The sequence below is a fragment of the Pseudoliparis swirei genome, chromosome 6, assembly GCF_029220125.1.
Source record: "Pseudoliparis swirei isolate HS2019 ecotype Mariana Trench chromosome 6, NWPU_hadal_v1, whole genome shotgun sequence".
In the NCBI taxonomy this organism is placed as follows: domain Eukaryota; kingdom Metazoa; phylum Chordata; class Actinopteri; order Perciformes; family Liparidae; genus Pseudoliparis; species Pseudoliparis swirei.
The window spans coordinates 15392738-15415871 of NC_079393.1; the positions used below are offsets into that span (position 1 = coordinate 15392738).

The following is a 23134-nucleotide window of genomic DNA, read 5'->3' on the forward strand; positions in this document are numbered from 1 at the left end:
CATGTGTGTGTGTGTGTGTGTGTGTGTGTGTGTGTCTGCGTGTCTGTGTGTGTGTGTGTGTGTGTGGATGGTGGGGCTATATGCTCATAGACAATTATTATTGGATCATGTGACACGAACGCGTATGCTAATAACAGCCGTAACGTCACATTAATCCAGTGACCTGGTTAAACCCCCAACTGAAGGAAGTGAGTAGGCTATGGGAGGAAGAGAGGGGGAGCTGCCAGAGCTGGAGAAGAGAGGAGACAAAGCACACTCCCTCTCCCTCCCTCTCCCTCTCACACACACTCGTTCGCCTCCTGAGCAGCAGAGTGGAGCGTAGCTGAGCAGAATGGGAAGTGTTTTAAGACTAATAGAAGCAGAGACAGGCACATAGGACCAGTGTGGGGTTGCTATACACCCCCCACACACACGCACACACACACACACACACACACGCACACTTCTTTCCTCCTACACACACGCGCGCGCCAAGCTCGTGTGAACCCCGGCTGCCAGGCTGGACGGGACGGCGAGGACACCCACTTTCCAATCTCGCACACATGCTCGCACGCCCACGGACACACACACTCTGGAGCGAACTATGGTGGTCCAGGGAGCAGTGACGCCCGGGAGAACCCGCCGGCTGATGCTCAAGCTGCCGGTGGGGACTCTGCGGAGGAACAGTGGAGAGAGGGTAAGACACCAGATTCCCTCACTTCCTACCGTCACACTTTCTCCCTTCCTCTCTGACCGCGTCTGTCCCTCCTGGTGGACCTTTCTTGCTGCGCGGTTGTGTGTGTGTGTGTCAGTGGGGCTTCTTGGCTAATCCAGGACAGGGTATTAGATTTGAATTGGTGGAAGGCAAGTCAAGAGCAAAGCTTTTAATCTCCTCAGTGGACAATACTTCTCTGTGTTTCTCCTCCTGTCAGCCTGAGTCTGCCAATCTCGGTGGAGCTCAGTCTGTCTGCTGATGTATCCCACCGCAGTCCTCTGAGTTCAAGGTTACAGCGGAGTCCCACTGTGGGAGAGCTTTCTTTGAGTGCAGCTTGTTTGCCTGTCACTGTCAATGCAACAGAACTGATTTGAGCCATGAGTTAGTTTCCTTTAATCAAGCAAAGCCACATGAAGTCTTGCCTTCATCGTGATTTAAAGTGCTAGATCCTGCCCCGCCTGGGCTTTTCACACACATTGGGTATCAGCCTGTCTGCCAGGGATCAGAGGTTTCAGTGTGTGTGTGTTTGTGTAAATCTGGTAGGTGTGTACTGAAGGGAGAATATACTAGTTTTCCAGCTATAACTTTGAAATGTGGAATGTGTGTTGCAAAGTTAACCTTTATGTCAATAGTAAGGACAGGCTGTAACCTGCCAGGTGATTCACCTTTTGTGTTCCTGTTTACAGCACGAGACGCGTGCATGTGTGTCATAAAGTCTGCAGCTGTGACTGCTTGTGTGCGTGGTTCCCCGTTGCCTTAGTTCTGTAAAGTCCGTCAGCCCTCTTTCATGTTGTAACTACCTGGTATTAAGTGAATCAGATCCCAGCACAGTGTGTACGGGTGATGAGCGAGCTGGGCTCACGGCTCATCCAATCTGCTTTCCCAAAATCATGAGGTGCTTATAGGATTATATCAAATTTAATTTCTTCTCCATTTAAAAAAAACGTAGTCTTCCCAGTTGATAAGTAATGTAACAGTAATGTGAATTCAGTTTCATGAACATGCCTCTCCGAGTGCATGTGATTCCTGAGAAACGCTGGTCTCTTTGTAGTTTCCTCTTTGATTTAGCGTGTACGCAGAGAGCTATACACACACACACGGTGTGCCCATGCTATCATAAAAGACACAGTATTCTATCCATTGGATGTAAACAGCTTTCATGTTAATAAGCCCTTACATATTCCCACTCAGCTCCAACACAAACACACTGCTTTAACCTTCACATCACCTCTCGCATGAACCCAACCTGGTACATTTCTTGCTGTAGTCAAGTTGGACTGAAGTAAGCAACCTGAGAGGTCTCAGACAATATGACTTATAATTTGTTCTGATGTTTTCAGGTCTCATAATTCAAAGAGTTCAGATTGTGTGTCATTAATGCTGCGCTGGCTGGAAACCTGATTGACTGTGATCTGGCTGGCTGGAGCGATTCTGCTTGATTGAAAGGAACTGAATAGTCGCTGTCCTTTTCCAGAGAAGTAGTTGCTAATGGCTGATTGGCTGGTGCCTGTGCGCACACACACACGCAGTCATTAAAATTACCTTCATTAATGGCGAAAAGCAGATTTTTTCACACAGGAATGGAACTCTCTCTCTCTGTCCTGATTACACTCCATTCTCTTCCTCCCCTTCTTTTCGCAGCCAGCTGTGTGCATACAGACCAAAGGGGGATTACTGCTGTGCTGGAAAAATGATGGATGTGCTTCAGCTTGCTGTGTACGGCAGTAAATGTGTCAGAATGTCAAAATCCCAAACAAACCACACGAGCAGAAAGGTGTTCAATAAATTGTCAAAGATGATTTGAAAAGAGAATTGAAATCATCAGACTCAGTGATGGCAGGTGGACAAAGCCGGGTAATCTATTTCTACCCTTGAGCCTCATTGACTGTCTCCTGGGTTGTGACTTTGCCTATGTCCTCGCTGAGCCTGTGAAATACATTCACTCCACAGCTGCAGCTTCGTCCTGCTCTGACTTGTCATGTTAGATAACTCATTGCGCTATCGTCAAAAATCCGCCTTATGCAACTGTGTGAGCTGCAGAGAGGAGTAACAGCAGACAGACAAAATGTTGACAACATCTGTATCTGTAGGCAGCAGACTGAGCCGAGTGGGATGTTGTCATGGAAACGTGTATTGCTGCAACCTCAGCTCCAGCTAAAAGCAGTTTGTACACTTGGTAGCTTCATTTTTCATACCCCTCAGTATTCACAGTGAACATGCAGAATTTAGCGACAACACATCGTCAAATGCTGAACACTTCCTCTCCAGGATCATTAGCGTTAGTTAACTAGTAAAAACAATTAGTTAAAAGATATTTCTCCAAATGGATTCTCCAGATTGTATTTTTTTACCTTCCAGATTGCGGTGTGAAAAAGGCGGACCACTTTCACATCTGTGCCCTGTCAGTCATCTAATGCTGATGAAACGCTTCACATCTGTGTCAGTTGTTTCTGATGGATGAGGGTTTCCATCACAGTTAATTGAGTAATATCTTCAAGGAGAACTTAGAGCATCTTTGTTCACAGACAGCAGCTACTATGACACATCAGAACAAAACAAGACCCGTTAACCCCAGAACAATAAGAGGAGGCAGATTCGATTACTTCTTCTTCTCTATGAATCACTTTCTTTTCAATACCTCATTCTCTCCTGTTACTCCTCGTCATTGTGGCTCACAATCCTGGCTTCACATCTCGGCTTGTCATGGTTCTTCCCCCTCATTCCCCTTTGTTCTTGCACTTGCATCACTTTCATTACAACAGTTTTGAGGTTAGTAAGAGTAAGTGGAAACACATGAATAAATGTATCAGCATGGGCAAAATGGGATAGAAGGACTTATCCCAGTAAAACACTCGGTGTTAACAGTATAAGATGAGGGCGATAAATGGCATAGTTGGTGTTGACAGTTGAAAACAGCTCTTCTTTTCGGGATGTTTACTGTTTAGATTACCTTGGTGAGCAGCCTGAATTAGGATTATCCTCCGCCTTTGTTATCCTGATATTGTGTGAAACTGCTCTTTTTTTTTCTGTAAAATTAAGAACAAAAATAACAAACCAACAAAGAAGATAGGGCAAAGAGAAAGAGCGAGACATACGTGTGTGTGTGCATGTGTGCATGTGTGCGTGTGTGTGTGTGTGTGTGTGCATGGGGGGGCTGTTCCTAACAGCCAGAAACATTTCAGATTCAAGGAGGCTGAATCGCTCTCCAAGGAAACACGTTGTTGTCAGGGGCACCGCAGGGGAGCGAGGGTTGTAAGGTGGGAGGGGTGGATCACTGTCTGAGAAGACACACACACACACACACATAACGACTTAGATACATGCACATGTTCAAAACACACACACAGTCATGAGTGGAATAGGAGCGCAAACACAAAAGCAAGACTGCAATTCACCACAATGGTTACAAAGCTAGAAGAGGAGGCGGGAATACTGATCGATCCTCGTTACCGTTAAACATCTGGTCTGCACCAATCACAGAGAAGGTCAGCCCTGGACTCTGGCATTCTGTGGGTCAGGTTGACACCCTGTTGGTTTCTCATCAAAATGATCCAATTGTCTGGACGTTAGAATCGGGATTCATTGAAGCAGCTGCAACGTTGATGTGGACAGCAAAGGAACCACATTAAACATGAGTTGCTGTTTAGTTTTCCCTTTTCCACATGCCTCTGTTATACCTGATCAGAGGTTTGGGTTCTGGCCCCCACAGCTCTCCTCTGACTCGCTACAGGTTGATGTGACAGGTCATCAATCTGCCCCCAGGACTGTAGGGGAGAGAGCTGTGGTCAGTCAGTCCAATTAAAGAGACACAGAAAAGGGAAAAGAGGGGAAGAAAGAAAGATGTGGGAATAGTAGCCGAAGCTAAAGACTCCTGTAGGCCCCTCTTGCACCACACCCTGTTCGGCATGAAAGGGGCCCCCCCTTTTCTCCCCAAGGCAGCTCAGACGGAAGAATGTTTTTGAGCAAAGAAGGAAAGGGGGGAGCACAAGGGAGACTCCCACCCTCCTCTCCACCCAGCCTCTTTCATCACTCTCTGCTGTGATTTTTTTTCTTCTGTCTTTTATTCCCCATCCAAAAACAACCTATAGACATACACAGCACAGCTGCGTTCAAGTTCAAAGTCAATCTGAACAGAGCATGATCAAACAGTGAGGAGATGACCGCCTATTGACTGTGAGTGAAGGCTGAAGGCAGTGAGACGCTTTTCTGTGGAGACAGTTTGCTAGCAGAGTCGCTGGTGAGAGTGGACGCCTGTGTCCTCTGCCAAGACATCTCCAGTGGATGTTTTCATCCTCTGCCGCCTTCACGCAGAGCTCAGAATGACTTCGTCATCTCTGCTTTAGTATTCTCAGAAATAAATATCTTGAATCCTTTAGAGAGAGAGAGAGAGAAGATAAAAAGGAAAAAAAGATGATGGGAAGAAGTCTGTTGGATTCCATCTTCCCCCAAAACAGGATGTGGAGACCCCAAAATGTTCCTTAAATATCCCAGCACAATCTGTTCCCTGTTAGACAGAGATAACACGACTCGATGAGAACGAGGGCACTGTCTGTGACTCACTCACATGAAGGGGTTGATTCATAGTGTGTGTGTGTGTGTGTGTGTGTGTGTGTGTGTGTGTGAGTGACAAAGAAACCGAGCGGGAAAGGGTTAGAAAGAGAGTATGAGAGAGGGAGGTGCAGTCTCTTGTTTTCCCGTGGGTGTACTGCAGTAATATAGTAATCCTCATTAATATTTATCTGCCAGGCAAAGTGGAGAGAATGATTAGCTTTGAAAGTGTGTGCGTGTGTTTACCATATTACAGCATACAACATGAACTAGGTCAACTTCTATACTTAAGAGACTAACACGTCCTGATACTTCAAAGGTTTTGTGTCATCATCGGGGTTCCTCATTGCATTCATGCACAATGAACTGTATTTTCAATTATTCCAAGCACAGATATGAAAACCGGAGTTCATGCGCATTCTCACACACATAGATATAAAGAAGCTCCTTGCTTTCATCCCCCTCTCGAGCCACATAACGTTTTGTTATTGATTTTCCTGCTTGCACCTCTCATACAATCACATTAAACTAGACTGATCTGAATTGAATTTCAGACTGGGTCTATACATGTATGCCACTTAAAATCTTTGTCACCGTGATGGTGTATGTGTGTGTGTGTGTGTGTGTGTGTGTGTGTGTGTGTGTGTGTGTGTGTGTGTGCGTGCGTGTGCGTGCGTGTGTGTTGCAAATAAGCCCGTACCTGTACAACTCTTCCTGTGTGTCATATAAACTTTCTCCTGTCTTGTACACAACGTGTTTTGTGAATTTGTGTGCCATAGTGCCTCAGTTGAGATTGTTCTCGTGAATTTATAGTGTCTATGACTTATTTCCCTCCACTGCTCTCGCTCTCTCTAACTCTCTAACTCTCTCTCTCTCTCTCTCTGACTTACTTGCCTGCACTCTAATATAACACGCCTGAGTGGAAATCAGAGAGCAGGAGAAAGATTGAGCGATAGAAAGAGATATGAGGGAGAGATAAAAGAGGGAGAGAAAGAGGAAGAAGAAAGTTAGAGAATAGCAGCAGATGGAGCAGAGAACATTTATATTCCTTTTCCTGACTGTGTACAGCTTTCAAGCTTATTTATCATCAATGTGTGGATGAATGCATGTGAGAAGATAATTAAATAGCATATACATGATCCTGCTGTTTGACTCTCAAGTCCTGTCCATCACGCTGCAGTGCTCTCTCTTTCTTATTACTATGGTAACAGCCGGCCAGCTGACACTCTGGTGCTGACTGTTTACATCACAGGGCCTGTGTGACCTTTCCCAGGATTCAGCGGGACATTGCACAGACACAGAATCATGGGAACAGTGCACTGTCATACCTAACCTCCCGCCTCCCTCTCTTCCACAACAAATATTTACACCCCTCATAAATTGCAGTGGCGGAGAGGTGAACGTGTATAGCTCAGGCCAAACCCTGACTCATTTTGGAAAATTCACACTATAGGAATGCTACACATTCCTCATGGCGTTCTCAAGACACCACTGGGAAAGCAATGTGGGGCCCTGAGAGGGAGAGGAGGGAAACGAAGGGAACGAGGGATCTTGGAGCAAGTGGTTGGTGGAAATAAACACATTTTAAAAGATGCAAGTGTATTGCATTATCGGGGCTAGGGTTAGAATTAGGATTTTTGTAGAATGAGCCTTCTGAAACCATTAAATCAACCAACTTTGGACAATATAGTCAAACAGAAAGTGGCACATAAAGACAGAGAAGAAAAGAAAATCTAAATATTTACTTTGTGCACGATATTGACTATATGACTATATTTTACTCACAATGCATATGCACACACAAACAAATACACACACACACACACACACCATCTCAGCAGTAGAGGAGTGACCTTTTGTATCAATAAACCCCTCCATGAATCAGAGTGGGCTACGAAAGACCATTTAATCCACCGACAGTCAGATTGGGTTTGGTTAGAAGGCAGAGAATTACTGTACAGCACAGAGCTATTGGATTTTCTATTGATCAAGGCTTTCTGAGGAAAGTGGAAAGAAGTGAATCAGTTTGGCTGTATAAACCTTCAGGTATTTGAGCTTTTCTTCTTTTTAAATGTCTCGACTGGCATTTAAGAAATCCTTAGTGACCAAGAAGGTCAAGAAATGGCTGCTGGAACTAGAACAAGTGGGTGCTTGTGTTCGATATCACAAACAACAGAGAGAACATTGATAATGTAAGATGTATTGTTTTAGCAGTGCTGTTAAGCCAAGGACTGGCAAGGGTAAACACACATACTGTAGGCTTGGCAGGTCGTATTTGGGTTTTTTATTGCCTCCATGTGGCCATTGTTACAAATGTAAGATAAGCTTCATCATGGATTTCTATCTCAAATAAAAAAGTTGGATGTAATCAATTGTATTTACATGCTTGCAGGGATAATGTTTGTAGAGAGTAGCAGATAAATAGTTTCATCTTGGATTCTTTGGAGGTCAGGTCAGGGTGCTCCGGCCGGAAAAAGCTGGTCCCTTTAAAAAAAAACTTCTGGCTACAATCCTAGTGCGGTTATAAAGTAGACTACTCTTGAGTTTGGAGACCAAATATCAGGATTTGTTTGTTAGTAAGACCATGATTGGCCGTGTGTTTTCTTTGAGCCTGAAAGTGTTCTTACCAGGTGTGTGAGGAGGTGTGACGCCTCCTTGAAAAGTGAGACAGTGAGAGAGCGTGCTGTCTTCTGTTCTCCTCTCCGGCACTGGACCGGTTGCTCTGCAGTATGAGAGTGCGTATCACTTTAAAAAACAACCACCATTCAGGGAGACTAAGAGACCAGCTGCAGTTCCTGAGTGGGAATGTTTGTGTTTGTGGCGTACAGACCAACGGACGGAGGGTGCTTTGCTTCAGTGAGAAGAAAGGAGAGAGGAAAGAGAGAGAGTCAGCGGGGACCACTGGCTGTGTGGGACGGGGACAGAAGGACCAGCAGGGTTTGACCTTGAGGAGACATCGGACCGCTGAATCCCAGAGAGACTGAGAGGACAGAGAGGGACAGGGGCAGCAGAGTCCTGCCGGGCTTACCTCTGGAGATGACCCACTTATTATCTGCTCGAGCTTAGTGCTATCAGGAGGACAATGAAGGCTAATCCTTTATCATGTCCATGGGCCTTTCTGGATTTTACCTGTCATGAGTCACCTGTGCAAATAAAGTTGAATGTGATACCTGTGGATATCTCATTGATATCAAATCATACTGCTATCCTGTTCATAACTCTGGAGTTGTGACTCTCATCAGAGAGAGCTTGTAGTCAGGGACGTCATGGAGACAGTCTTGATGGGCCTAGACGAGGCGGTCTGTACTCGGCAGGGTCTGCTGTGGACTCTCACCTCGACAGCCCTCCGGCGCCTTCGTGTGCATGCCAGGAACCTTCCTGCATCCATGCATCTCTTACACACACACAGGTGTGTTTCAAGGCCACTCTAGCAGGTAGGCTGCTCCTCACATACGCAACGAGATATGCATGTGCTTAGCATTCAAACAGGCACCGGGAAATTATTGCAAATTTAATTTCGAAGTATGATTACATTTGAGACCACCTATTGTCTTCATGATTGAAGTATCGGAAATGGTTATGAATGAATTATTCCACGCTTGAGGAGAGAGGCATGGAGGGAACAGAAGGTGTGCTGATGGCCAGGTATGTCCTTCAGGCGATAGCGGGGGCTGAATAAACATGACCGATTTGTTTCTTGAAGCTTGGAGGACAGAACTGGGTTAGATGTACTGGCTGTGTTCCTGCCAGTGAAATGGGACGCATATATATGCTGACATAGTTTTACAACACAGGTGCATGTGGAGAGTTGCCCTGCCAAGTGCAGAAAACACTGTTGTGTTTTACGTTGTTGTTCCTTTGAAGTAGTCGTCCTCAGGATGCAGACCCTTAAGAGGAAGTTGTGTTGATAAGGTGACTGTAAAGGAGCCAGTAACTAAGCTGCTCTGCTTGTCAGTGTTTCTATGGATATGTGAAAGGAGGATTCTCACACAGAGACACATACAGTCCCAAAGCCTCCATCGCCTCGCATGTTTAATCCAACTCTAGTGACACATTAAATGTGTCTGTGTGCTTCAAAAGAACAGTTTCACAGGATAATTAATATTTGTTTATTGTTTTATCAAAATTAACTGTGTCTTTTGGGCCTTGGGGTTTACTAGATGTGATTCAGCAAAACAGTTGATCAGTATTCTCTTCACCATGTCTGAATCGGTACTCAGGCCTTTCATGGAGCGATTAGTATTCCCCAGGCGTCTCACTTGCCCTGTTTGCAGCTGGCACTACTGGGACAAACCCAACCGGCTCACAGATAGCGACTCGTCGGGCCTCTTGCCACATACCAAAAAGCCCACACTGTATTGCACAGGACAAAATCACCCTAAAGAATCAGTGGGGTAACTTACATACTAAAACACACACAATGTGTGCCTGTTCCTGTCCTTTTGCTCTGATTACTTCATTCTCAAGAGGGGAATGAACTGGATTGTTATTCTAACTGTTGTTTTCAGATGTGATTTTATTTAGCTTCCAGGTTCAAGCATCCTCAGGGAGGGCAACACAATCAGAGGAAACTGAACTAACATACCAGACCTCCCGAAGACAAATCCTTAACGCCCCCTCCTGGTTTAGCGTTGCACAAACGTCTGACAGAGGCCACACTGAAACGCATTTCAAACAGAGGTATTTTAACTTTCCCAAACATCCTCTGGACGAGTGCTATGACTTGTTACAAACAACATGCTCCTCATGCCTGACGAAGTGGTACGATCCAAGGTGGAGCTGTTAATAGTGGAGGAGGGGTCAGTGTGTCAGGCTGCAGGATGGGATATCCCTGGCTCACTGCACTGCCTCTCTGCCCGGCTTCCTCTGTAATTGTTAATGAGAAACCCAGCCTCACACAGCTGGCAGACACACAGGGAGAGAGACAGAGAGAGGATTTAACAGTGTCTTTTTTATTTTATAAACCTGTTTTCACTTACACCTTTTGCACCTTCTTCTCTCATCCTGAAATTAAAACACATTTCCACTCCAGTGCTCCGACCTCCATTTCTTCATCTCTCTTTTTCCTCTCTGACACTATTTTAGCTTTTTTTTCCCCAACTTAAATTACTTCTTCATTTCTTATTTAAATCTCTCTACTCTTGTTTCTACTCCTACTGGAGAAGACATCCATCCCCAGCAGTCATAAATGCTCCATCAGGACACCAGCCCAGATATGTTCCTGCGCTCCAGTGGTCGACACGTACGTGGAGGTGATTCTTTGGTGCTCAGCATGTTACATGGAGCAGCAGCCGGTGTGATTGAGCTGTGGCCTTACAGTAACCAGCAGACTGCAACATTTGTGAAGTGTTGTTTGCTCACAGTCACGTATCCCTCTCATGAGAGATCGCAGTTGCGTGTTCACACTTTCATACATCAGACTGAGTAATATTGACTCAACAGCCTCCAGCCACACATTTCTCTCTCTGGTGGTATAGCCCTTTAAACAGGGTTAGTCCTGCCAGGCGTGTGAGGGCATTGCTCTGCTGTGCTGTGTTCGACAGTGTCTCTGGGTAATTCTTGCAGTGTGTCATTTTCTTAACTTGCTTTCCGGTCGCATTTATCTATTTTCTCCCCCCCCCCCTTCTTTTCACCCGACACCATCCCAAAGGAAGGATATCCTGTGTGAGGAAGAAGCAGGGGTGAAGACTGTCGTAAACACAGGCTGGTTGGACTTCCCTTGAGTTGCAATAATTAATACCTGTAATCATCACAGTCCTGCAACTCACAAGACTTACTAGGTGCCGTCATTTTGTTCTGCAGAATGTGAAATGACATCTTGTCAAGCAAAACTCATCCTGAGTGTGTTCAAAATCCTTGTATCCAAGATAGACCACGTTTATTTCCTGTTACCGTGCTCGCTCATATCAGTCGCTGGCAGGAAGCTGGTTCTCCTCTGTGTCAAATTTACTTAGATCCAAGCTGTTTCCTAGCAACGCAATCCCACTGAAACGTTTTATGCATATTTCAAATCTTGCATTATGTCACATCTGTCATACATATTAATTGGGCATCACTGCGCTGCTTGTAAGCTCGACTGCATCATATTTAGGAACCAAACCCAGGCCTCTGAGCTCATCTGGTCCTGTTTCCTGTGAGAATAGCCCTGTCACTGATCAAATTCCTTTCCCACCGACGAGTCCCAGCCCTATATGATGCGAAGCAGAAACACTGCAGCTCAAGTCTAACATAACCAAGATACACAAGCTGCCCCCTCTGTCTAGGAGCTGGATCATTTGTGTCTATTCTGTTACATCTTTAGTTTGTGGTCTGTTAAGCGGTGGGCGCTGAGTCAAACCGTGGTGTTTCCAAGTGGTTTCCTTGGAAGAGAAGTCCACAATGAGTGACGGCAGCTCCCCTGAATCAGGACACGATTGTACTCAGTTCAGTGTGTTGAGTCTCTCTGCTCTCAATACATCATCCATTTGTTCTCATATCCCACTGAAGCAGATGTCAATAACAAGACTCATGACAGACAAGGCAAATATCCAGAATGGGAAATCTCTGTATTCCCAGCCTTTTTCCTTTGTTCCGTGTTTTCCAGCCAAGACATTATTGGATGGAGGTTGAAGTTGAACTTGTGACTTCTACTGAAGAATTTGGATCACTATGCTTGTCTGGCAGCCATCTTTGAACTCATTGCCAAAGTCAGGATCTGTATGTGAGAAAATGTTTTCCCAGAACCAACAGAGAGACGTTTGGTGACGGGAGGGTTTGAGGGCCAGAACGGACATTGTTTCAACATTTTCCAAAGCTTTGTTTATTTTTTATTTTTAGTCATTTTATAATTGGTTTGCAACTAGCCGGAGGCATGTTTGTGTTTGATATCTCTTCATAGACTCACAAACACACAAATACCCCTCTGTAGATTCTGTTGGTGGTTGAAGCAGTTTACAGTGTCTCCCTGGGGAAACGGTCTTATTTGCATAGTTGGTCTGGAAAACATTTCCACTGCTCCATTCCCAGGTTCATCAAATACCAAGTGCGTGTAATGTGTGTGAAAGAGAAAAAGGAAAAGGGGACCAGACTTGTTGATGTCTGAATTTAAAAAAATGGTTCCTGTGGAGAATTATCAACTGTGGGAAACAATTTTCTCACCACTCTTTAAGTCATAAATCATGATAAAAAATACTATCTGTTCATATTCTGTTTGATGTGTATGACGAGTCTCGTGGTGATTTGCATAACTCCCTGATGTGCCATGTTATTTATATTATTTATTTAGTTGCTGGGCACCATAAGCTTCTTAGCCAAGCTGGAATCTAATGTCTCTGGTAATGTGTGAATGTGGCACACTGCTTGAGAGGACGGACACTCGCTTGATTAATTAAAGGCATTTGCATGTTTACACGCGTACCACACAGTCTTCCCTAAGGAACTCTGATTCTCTGATTTAAAGCACATAATTGAATAAAATCAGGATGGTATTCCTGCTTTGGCGTTTAGTAAAGCTACAAGGGAAATCACATGACTCACAAATATTCAAGATATAAGACTTACTGACAGTGTTTTGGATTCCATTTTAAAGGATTGCCGGATATGAACACTTTCCCAGATATCGGTTGCCACGTTGGAGGTTATTCAGATGTTGAACATGATGAAACACACAGATTGCGATATCTTGCTGGTGATTTATTGGGTAATGGTTGAGCGGCCTACTTGAGACATCTGGCTGGTATCCCTCTAAATCTTCGAAGTGAGTCACAACTAAGTGGCCAGAACGGACATGGTGTTAGGTTTTTGGAGGTGGTCCTCCTGTATTGAGTGAAGTGATAGGTTTAACTGTGGCATTAGTGATGGGGATATAAGGGCTTATGATGTTTTAAATTCAGAGGTTAGGGCCTGAGTATTGAATGGTAATCCCGAAGGATTACGAGGGGAATCTAGTGAATATCTGAGGAAATCCTTTTCAGGGACTCCTAGATCCTCTTGTTTGTATAGATTTGATATCCTCGAGCAGTGTGTCCACATGTTTAACGAACAGAGGTTTAAACTTTTCTGTGAGTTAACTTTCATATGTGAGGCAGGAAATATCATGAACTCGAATCACAACCTGACCACATGTGTCCCTATGGAAAGACTGTGTGTGTGTGTTTGTGTGTGTGTGTGTGTGTGTGTGTGTGTGTGTGTGTGTGTGTGTATACAGTTCAAGGTGTCCAAGGACCGTAACAAACAGAACAAGCTTTGAAAAATTCGACGACTAAAGCAAAAAAATGACTTCTCATCTGTAACTGTTCTACATGATTGATCAGGTGTTTTTATTTATTGAGAAAAGGCTTTCCACCTCCTACCTTCAGATTCTGGCTCCTACCGAGGCGAAATGGCCAAATGGAAGACATACAATATCTTCCCAATGACAGGATTTATTTTGGACAAGAGGAATTACACACACACACACACACACACACACCCACACACACAGAGACAGACCACACACTCTCATATGCTCTCCCTGCATATGAGCTGTGTCATTTTTCATTACCATGGCTCAGAGGAATCAAGTGTGTAGTCACGGAGCACAGTCACATTGAGCCAAAGCAATGGAGGGATAAATCCCAACTGCAGAGCACAGTGGACGCCGGCCAGACAGGCTGCAGGACAGAGCTGGTGGAGGGACATATCGCTCCTTTCCCTCCTCTATCTTTCAGTCGAATACGTCAGACTTTATCCTGAGGGATGATGAGAGAAAGGTCCGAGGCTGCAGCGTGTTCACACCATCTGCTCTTATCTCTCCAGCTTCTGTTTCCTTTATTACGTTGCCTCTATTTGTCTGCCTGCCTCATCTCCACACTTTATTCCCTTCTTCTGTCCTACCTGTCTGCTCCCTCCTTTTCAGACTCTCCCTCTGTGAATCCCTTGCCTCGTTGTCTACACTGCTGAAGTGTGTCCTGTCTCTTTGTGAGGGAGACATTCATTGCATGCCTTTTTATTTCATGTGTATACCCCTGGGTCCTACCTCTGCCTGTTACAGTCTCTTAGTATTGTCTTACAGTGCCTCCTCCTCTTCGTGCCCTACATTTCTGGCAGAGTGTGTGTGGCAAAGAGGGCTAGATCTCCCGGAAAGTTGCCATGACAACTTTTGTTTGCATCTTAGGTTGGAGAGCAAGGGGGAGTGAAGCTGGTCAAACATGTGTGTATGTGTGTGTGCGCAGGTTGTGTCTATGCCTCTCAGCTTAAGAAGGAAGTGCTTTCAAAAACTAAGAGTTATTATGTGGATGGAAGCTCACCGAGGTCCCGTGAAGCCGGTGCCTTGAATGATGTTGCTCTGTGGCTGTCTCCGTAATTAGCCTGGAGGCTCTTTATAGCCCCTGAAGGACACACACACACACCCACACACACACATGTGCACAATTAGCAAATCAGAGAGAGGATTTGGGCGTGTTTACCCCAAACCCGCTTTTCTCCTCTCCCCTGCAGTTCTGGTCTCAGGGTACATGTCTAATAGGATGAAGGAATACATTAGGACTGTGACACGGATACACACGCACACACACACACACACACACACACAGGAGTTGGCAGATAGGACTGTTTAATATTCAGCCTGCTAAATGATGAGTGTTTGGTATTCTATCCAGTCACAGGACAGGGGATAGAGGCCACTGGAGTTCAACCGCTCTGCAGTGCACGGTGCCCTTGAGTTTAAGCCACTAGCAGTGCTTATGTGTGTGCGTGTGTGTGTTCGTTTGTTAATGAGAGACCGAAAGAGAGTCAGAAGAAGCAGTAAGGAGATAAAGAGCGGTCAAGGATGAAGATTCATCAATCAACAAGGTTCAATTGGTTTACAGGCACTGAAAGGGAGTCGACACACATACACATATGTGCACGCACACACGGACTGTAAAGTCGCATACTACTCGCTCTGCAAGATGAAATACCTCATTCTACGTCACTTTGTCTCTTTGCATGGATCGAGTATCAGCAAACACAGGGTCACTCAGGTCTACAGTGATTTCTCACTGTGTAAATTATAGATGAAGAGAGGAGGTGTATGGGTAAAAGATCCTTCCCCTGTGAATGGCTCCCACACACACACACACACACACACTGAAAACCTCAACCCTTGCAGATCAAGCCCCGTGATCACTAAGACTGTGTTTCCTTGAGATAAAAGACATGACATCACTCGTACCTATTTGTCCTGAACCACTCTGCTCTGCTTGTTCGGCTTTCGGTGCTCTAGCTCCCCCTCTCGCTCCGAACGCTTTGTCCTCTGTCCTTCCTCAGAGACTACTTCAGTTACCGAATCACCTCGTATCCATTTCATCCGAAACACAGGGTAATAGAGTAGTACAGCCACTCAGAGGCACAGATATACACACGTCACATGCAACCCGAGTGCTTATGATGGCTTTATCAACCAAGTACTTGGTTTGGACTGGAATTTAAGGAATGTCCAACTCGTGTCTGTAAAGGGCAAAGCCGACGAGAAAAAACAGAAACCGAAAAAGAGGGAATCGTGAACTGCGGAAGAAAGGCACCTTGTCCTTCCTGTGGAAAAAAGGCAAAGTGTAATGACCCCTTTTGACTCATTTGAATGCAGCTCATCTCCATAAAGCAAACATGTAAAGAAGACATGAGTGAGCATCAATTGCAAACATTCAAATGGTTTGTAGAATGCAAAAAAGTGGAAAGTGGTGACTTGCTCTCGAACCGACACCCTGTGTAGAATATATGAAAACAAAGACAAGGAATGTATCAAGAACAATTGAGGTTGTTAGTGTTATGACCACAAGACATTTTCAAACGTACACGACCAATACAAAACAGTACCTCTCGGCCTTCCTGTTTTATCTTCTCACAATTTGCAAATATTATTTTGCATATTATTTTGAGAACCAGTTAATATATGACTGCTGCTACTCCATACATATATATATATATATATATATATATATATCTGCAGCAAACTATTGGTGTGTAATGCATATGTAAGAAGTATGTTGTACATCTGGGCCAAGAAACAGTGCTTCGGCTTCAATGCAATTCATTGGGGATTGAGGCTCCTCTGGATGCAGAGAACAGCTCTGAGATGGAATTTGTGGATTCAGCACAAGTGAAGTTTGGACTATATAGCATGATTGCTGACGTCTTCATTGTGCCCCATTAAACACCTTTAAGCGTTGTTACCATAAAAAATGCCGATGGTATGTTTGAAATGCACAAGCATCTCCATCGGTCAGCTTGAGAGAAAGTTGTGCTTTTTTGTTAAAATATGGGGAAACATCTCCTGAAAAAATGAGAACGATTTCTGGTGGAGTCTGGGAATGGTGCTTTGTAGTAAAACAGGAACGAAGCAGAGTTGGCTTGTGTTTCTGATTTTAAAAAACGCCCTAACTGGAACCACATTGCAGTCCCAAAGTCACTGACGGGCAGAGAGGGTGGAGCTCACAGACACACACATATACACACTTGAACAAACAAAACAGATCTCTCTCGGTCAGTCGTTCCTCTAGACATTCCTGGCTGCCTTTCCGTGACCCTCCCTGCTCTGTCTCACTTTGCTACATGAAGCACGGGATGGAGAAGATGGATTTCGACCCGCTATTATTTTTCCATCAGGTTTTCTATAAAACATTCAACTGAAACTGTAGAATAGTGTGTTTTGCTGAATCTTGTGTAGTAATGTAATCTTCACCACATGCAGATACTGTTACATTAAAACTGACAGCGAGTCATGAAGCCTATTCAACTACAATGATCTCAGCGTTATAAATCACTGCAGAACTGCTTGTGTCAGACAACGTTTGCTCTCAAAGTGACGTGTTTAAGAGTGTGTGTTTGTTTAGTCTCCTTAAATATGAGAGCGATGCAGACAAAGACAGACAGAGCAAGACAGAGAGGAAAAGCATGGAGTGTGTGTGTGTGTGTGTGTGTGTGTCACTCTCAACTGCCTACCGCAGCGTCCCACAGTCAGGGTTAAAGAGATTCTCCATCTTGCTTTAATTATCCGCTTAGCACTGTTTATATCACATTCCACCAATATAGGTTACCTTTTCCAGCTCAGACCATCAACCCGGTTCCCCTACTCGACCCTAAAACCTGACTCTTAATACCCACCGCCTGTTAAACCCACCTCACCCATGTAGATTTTTCCCCTTCAGAGCCCGACTCCACAGAAATACACCAGATCAGCACCTCATTACGACCACACCTCAGCCCAGAATAGAAACCCACTGGCTCCATAACAAGGCTCTGTCAGGACCCAGGTATGTCACACCTATAAGTGGTTCTCACCTTGTGCTTCTTGGAAACACGTTCTATAGGTCATTGAAAGGTGACCATGTATATGAAAGTTAAGGGGCAAGAGCATCGGACAGAGAGGCTCACTAAATCACAGCTGTTTGTTATTGTTCCTTCCTGCCTTGCTTCCTTCCTTCTACTCTCTGGCGTTTTCTGTGAATCTTTCCTTCCTCTCGTTCAGCTTATCTGGAGCTCCTAACATCCATTACAAACAGGAACAATATTTCATACCCTTGTGTAGTTTAAGTTTTATGGATGCCCCTAGTGCAATTTGTTTTTGTTCACTGTCCTCTTCTGTCTTTGTCAGTTTCACCCCGTTCCCCCACTGTCCCCTTCTCTCTCCCGCCCTTGCATTGGTCAAACAACAGGGCACTTGTGATAGCCAACTGAGGAAGTTACCAATAAAGGGAGATATATTTTAGGAAAGAGGGACGGGTGCATGTATTAAAGCCAAAGAAAGAATCATCTGGAGATGTTTAAGTTGGACTTGTCGGTTTCCGGTGTCTGGAGCAAGCCAAAAATATCCTGAAACAGAAAAATCCAGCTGGGATGGGAGAGGATACACCTCCTTGTTTCTCAAGTGACCTTCTATATTCGGCAAAATAAGCTGAATTTTAAGCCTGCAACATGAACATTTAAATTTAGAAACTGCCTGGTGTATTTCAATTATGGTGCAACTACATATGGCTCAGACAAACTGTATTTACAACACAGATCTGAAAAGTTATGACAGCGAAGTGGAAGATGTGTGCATGCGGTACATGTGCTACATGTTGCCTCACACTGGGTTCATATTGTGGGGATTACTGTTGTTTAACGTTGTAACACAATTATAGAAAACAGACTCGCCTATGCTTGCCAAGTCATTCAAAGACTGTATTGACAGTATATGCTTAGCCCTGCCTACACAGCACACATTAGGATCTATTTATGGTGATAAAAACTGGAGTGATGTTAATAACTGGTTTCCATGGCTGCTGCTCCAGCTGTGTAAGGTGAATACAGGTGCAGAAAAAAATTCAGTCCAACGGCTGCAGCGGACTGAATGCTAGGAATCATTCAAGCAATATAAACCCGAGAGCAAGAAGATCTGTGTTTTAAAAGTGCAGACATGAAGTGACAAGCTAGGAGAGAGAGAGAGAGAGAGAGAGAGAGAGAGAGCAGGGATGTAGCAGTGCCATTTAACCATTGCAGGCCTCTGGAAATCAAAATACACATGGCTTGGCATATAACTGTGGAGAGGGTGTTTCTCTCTCCCTCACAAAGCCCGCGTGTCTGAAGGTACAGCTGGTTTAATGAAGTAGTGGGCAGACTGCGGCCCCTGCTCATTGTTATGTATCACAGTGCATCGCTGGTTTTAAAGGCAGACTATTGGCGTGTCTGTTTGGGTTTGTAAGCGCACGCGCACAAACACGCACACACACACACACACACACACACACACACACACACACACACACACACACACACACACACACACACACACACACACGGAGTGAGAGGTCTGCAGTTTCTCATGACTGTGAGCTGCTGCAGAAAATGTCCCCTCCTCTCCCCGCCCCCACATCTTGCCTCCATTATTCCCGTGTTTTCGAAGCAACTCCGGTGACAGCGAGAAACAAAGCTGGCAAGTGAAGGCGGGCTGCAATACCTTTCAGACATTTCTTCCGGTCGTCCCCCTCGGTTGCTGACCGATGGTACGGTCCCGTGCTATCCGCACGTTCACACACCGTTTTGTGCACGGCGCCGGCAGCGAGAGGGGGGTCGGACGAGCCCCGTGAGAAGCTGCCTGCTCTCGGAAGGAGGAGGGAGAGGAAGCCCGCCTCGGGGACGACGCTCCGCAGTCGCTGTTAATTAGCGCCGAGTTATCTCCAGCTTGAATGGCGAAGACGTGAGATGTAACGTGTCTGTGGCGTTTGGAGGATACCAGATCTACAGAGAGCCGCGTCGGTCGTAACGAACGTTAACTAATGGTCACTAGCATGGATGCTGATGTGCCTCCTCCCCTAGGCCGGCCGGGGAAAGCGTGCTTTTTGACGATTTTCTGGCAGTAACAAGACTCGTTTCTTTTTGGGATTAATCATTTGTATTTTATTTGTTTATATTTATTTTCTTCCTATTGGAGCCGTTTGTTTTTTTGGGAGCCTCGCAGAGAGCGTCTGTTTGCAAGGTAACTAACTAATGACCAGCTTGCTGTCGCCAGCACTGACCAAAGCATCACTGACAACTGTCTGTGTGCGCGCGCCTCTGTAATGTTGCTCTCATCTCCAGCGAAATTATGAAACGTTTTTTGAAAAATGTCTGCTTTGCACATTGTTCATTTTCACGTGTTGTCTTTTAATTGCACTGATTCATGCCAGTGAGTTTTGGGGAAGCAAGTTAGCTGATTCCACCCCGACTAGTCATGGGTCAGCATTGCATCCCACGCCAGGACAAGGATGCTGCCAACACCACATGTGTCTCTCATTGCAGCTACATTGTCATGTTTACAACAAAAGGCTCTTTGCAAATAACGCCAACTATCTTTCTCATGTTGAAGTACTATTCCACATATATTTGTGTTGTAATGACAATAAGCTATTCATAGACACTTTATTACATTTGGCTTCATGGTGGATATAAACCCAGTAGCATGTGTCCAATACCACAAAGTTAATCTTATGATTTACACCAATGAGTGTCCTCTGCCAGATTGGGCTGCCTAATTGTAGCCTCAAGGCAGTCATTTGTTACCTTGACGTTAGGGTGTGTACTATTCCCAGGTGTCTCAAGCAGAGAGCCATGAGTGTGTGTGTGTGTGTGTGTGTGTATGCGTGTATGTGTATGTGTGTACACTATCTGCATTGCAGTTTAAAGTATTCTAAAGACTAAAACTAAAGTAAGATGTTTGGTCTTTATACTGTAGTCTTGCCCTATCTGCTGCCACACATCCAGGATTAATAAAGACAACACGTTTGTTTTCAGAAAGTACATATGTGCACACAGTCTAATAACTGCACCAACACATTTGATACACTTGAGATCTCTGGGTTGTTATTTTATCAATATTCAGCTAGAAATGAATCATGTCTACACCACTGACCTTCTACTCAGTTTTCATGGCAGTAATTAAAATCACTGTATACAGTATAAACATGGAAAGTTTGGGAAAGGTAATGTAACTCCATCACAGGAGGGTGGGAGATGAAAACAAAACACAATAGTGAGTGTGTGTGTTTGTGTGTGTGTGTGTGTGCGCACAGGTGCATCCCATCTAAAGCCTCAAACCACAAGAGATCAATGGTGAGTGGGAGGGTAAACCAAACCTTTCAAAGCAGCTAGAAGCCACACATACACATGTATCAGCAGAGTTCACACAGGGATGAGTGTTGAGACACAACTCTGTCACTCTGGTGTCTTCAGCTCTCTGCTAAACTCTCACCTCCAACCTGCCAGCTGGATGCAAGCTGGCATGAGTGTTGAGAAGTAGGAGTCTGTTGTGGACACACCCTTACTAAATTGCAAGAGCCTCAGGTGGCCAATGTGATTATTGTGGTGAAGAGTTACAAACCGGTTACGCTTGTGCTCGTGTTTATGCCATCTATGTTTTAGACAGAGTTCTCATCAAATGTTTGACGATGAGGATGTCTCCCCCCCCCCCTTTCTTTCCTTCCTACACCTCCATACACCCACACACACCTCCCCCCTGGTGTCCCTCCCCAGCTCCCAAATGTGAGGGAAGTGTGGGAGGAGCCAGGGAGTGTTTGTGTTCCTCAGGGTCCCCGCCTCCTGCTAAATTGAGAGAATCTCTAAGAGTGCTGAAAACACTGACAGGCTGAATACTCTGGCATAGTACGCCTTCTCTGGAAATGCGAGGCGTTATTTGTTGAGACCGTAGTCCTGTACCCATTTGAATTGTACCACCCAGTAGCAAACTTTCAGACAGATTTGGAGAATTGTCTTGGCTTTGTAGCTCGTGTGGTATGTTTGGTCGTCGAACTCGCGTGTATGTGGTGCTTATTCCCCACAGTTGACTGTTTTATCATTGCACCTGCTTGGTGTTTACGCCTGAACTTGGCAGACATACTGTATATTAATATTTTTTCGCAGCTCCATTCAGCAAACCTTGTCAACGCAGACAAACAGTGGAGAGAACATTGTCAGCAGGCAGCGTTGCTCTTTGTGGCCCTTTATATGGATTTCCTGCTGGATTTCCGGTCAAAGAGGAATGTTAGAAATGTCAGTGAGGAAGAATTGTCTCTATTGGCCCATTGTATAGTGAGGTCAGCTGACCTTGTTCAGACTTCCCTGAGATAACATACAAACACACACACACACACACACACACACATATATATATATATATATATGCTCCCAGCATTCATGTTAAATGAAATGTAAGTTAATTCTTTTGTTGTATTGGCATCAGTGGAGAGACCCTGCTTTTGAATGCTATCGGGATAACCTGTAATACATATTCGATTTGTGAACAAGCATCCCTTTGTCTTTTTCTCTCTCAGATGACAGAGGGGAGGCGATGTCAGGTCCATCTCCTGGACGACAGGAAGCTGGAGCTCCTTGTACAGGTGAGTCTCTCTTCCTCCTGCACTCTTGCTCTTCCTTCTCTATCTTCCTTCTCTCTTTGCCGACTCTCATTTCCTTAGAGCGAGGGAGAAGTGATGTCTGCTGTCACGAGGGAATTCATTACTGCTGACCTAGGGAAATTTGGTCAGCAGTAGGTGACTTTGCTCTTTCTTGATGCTCACCTGATCTCTATACACACACACAAAACGCACAAGCGTGCATGCAGACTCTTGCCCTGATTTAATCTCCCTGTAGAAGCTATGCATCCAAATGCAGAGTTCAGTCCTAATAATGTCCGAAACAGAAACTCTTACTTCCTCACAGCTCGTGCTTCACTGCTCATTTTTCATTACCCATCACTACTGTCTTCCCAGGATGCCTCGGAAATGCCCCAAATCATCTGACAAAAAAACATCAACTGTTTGTGGAATTGGAAATGTTGCCTATCCTTCAAATGTCTCTTTGTAACAGACAATGCGGCATCCTATCCCCCAAACGTCCAGGAAAAACAAAGCAGCATGCTGCCCCCCTCCCCCTACTTTCAGCCCTCAATCCTCTCAGCAGGCCTTTTTGTCAGTGATGTCCACATGTATTATCACCCACAGCCCACCCGCCAGTCGATTGTTAGCCCTCCAAAGCCCCTACCCTTTTAGGCAGCTATTTACTACTGTAGATCTGCTTTGGTCTGCTTTCTGTTCTCTAACCAGGGTCAAACCCGACTTTGGAGGCTTTTCAATATCACATTAACACACATTTCATTAGGCTGGGATTTTTAACTGTTCAGAAATTGTGTGGCCCTCACTTCTCCTTTTCTTCATTGATTGTTGATGACATCCATTACATCATGTATAAGAACTCTCTCACTTTTTGTCTGAAGCATTTTTGTGGGAGGCTTCTTCCAGTCGTCCTCACCTCCCTTAACCTCGTCAGACCATTACCCAATCCCAGTCGAACAAGAGAGAAAGACAAAGGAAGGTACCGTAATTGCTCTGGAACAGGAGAAAAAGAGCAAGTGGAGAATAGAAAGAATGACACAGAAGGTTTAGA

General features: G+C 44.9%; 1 protein-coding gene across 5 annotated transcripts in view; it reads left to right on the plus strand.

Moving 5' to 3' along the window:
* Positions 1-271: 271 nt before the first annotated feature.
* Positions 272-23134, plus strand: part of frmd4a (FERM domain containing 4A) — a 58475-nt gene continuing 35612 nt past the window's right edge. For 4 of the 5 annotated variants that reach the window (XM_056416309.1, XM_056416308.1, XM_056416313.1 and 1 more), the window contains exons 1-2: positions 272-676; positions 22024-22089. In XM_056416309.1, the coding sequence (XP_056272284.1) occupies positions 584-676; positions 22024-22089 (159 nt within the window). In that variant the 5' untranslated portion in view covers positions 272-583. Of the gene's footprint in view, positions 677-19174; positions 19695-22023; positions 22090-23134 lie in introns of those variants that run through there. The other variant, XM_056416311.1, reaches the window with a different exon arrangement.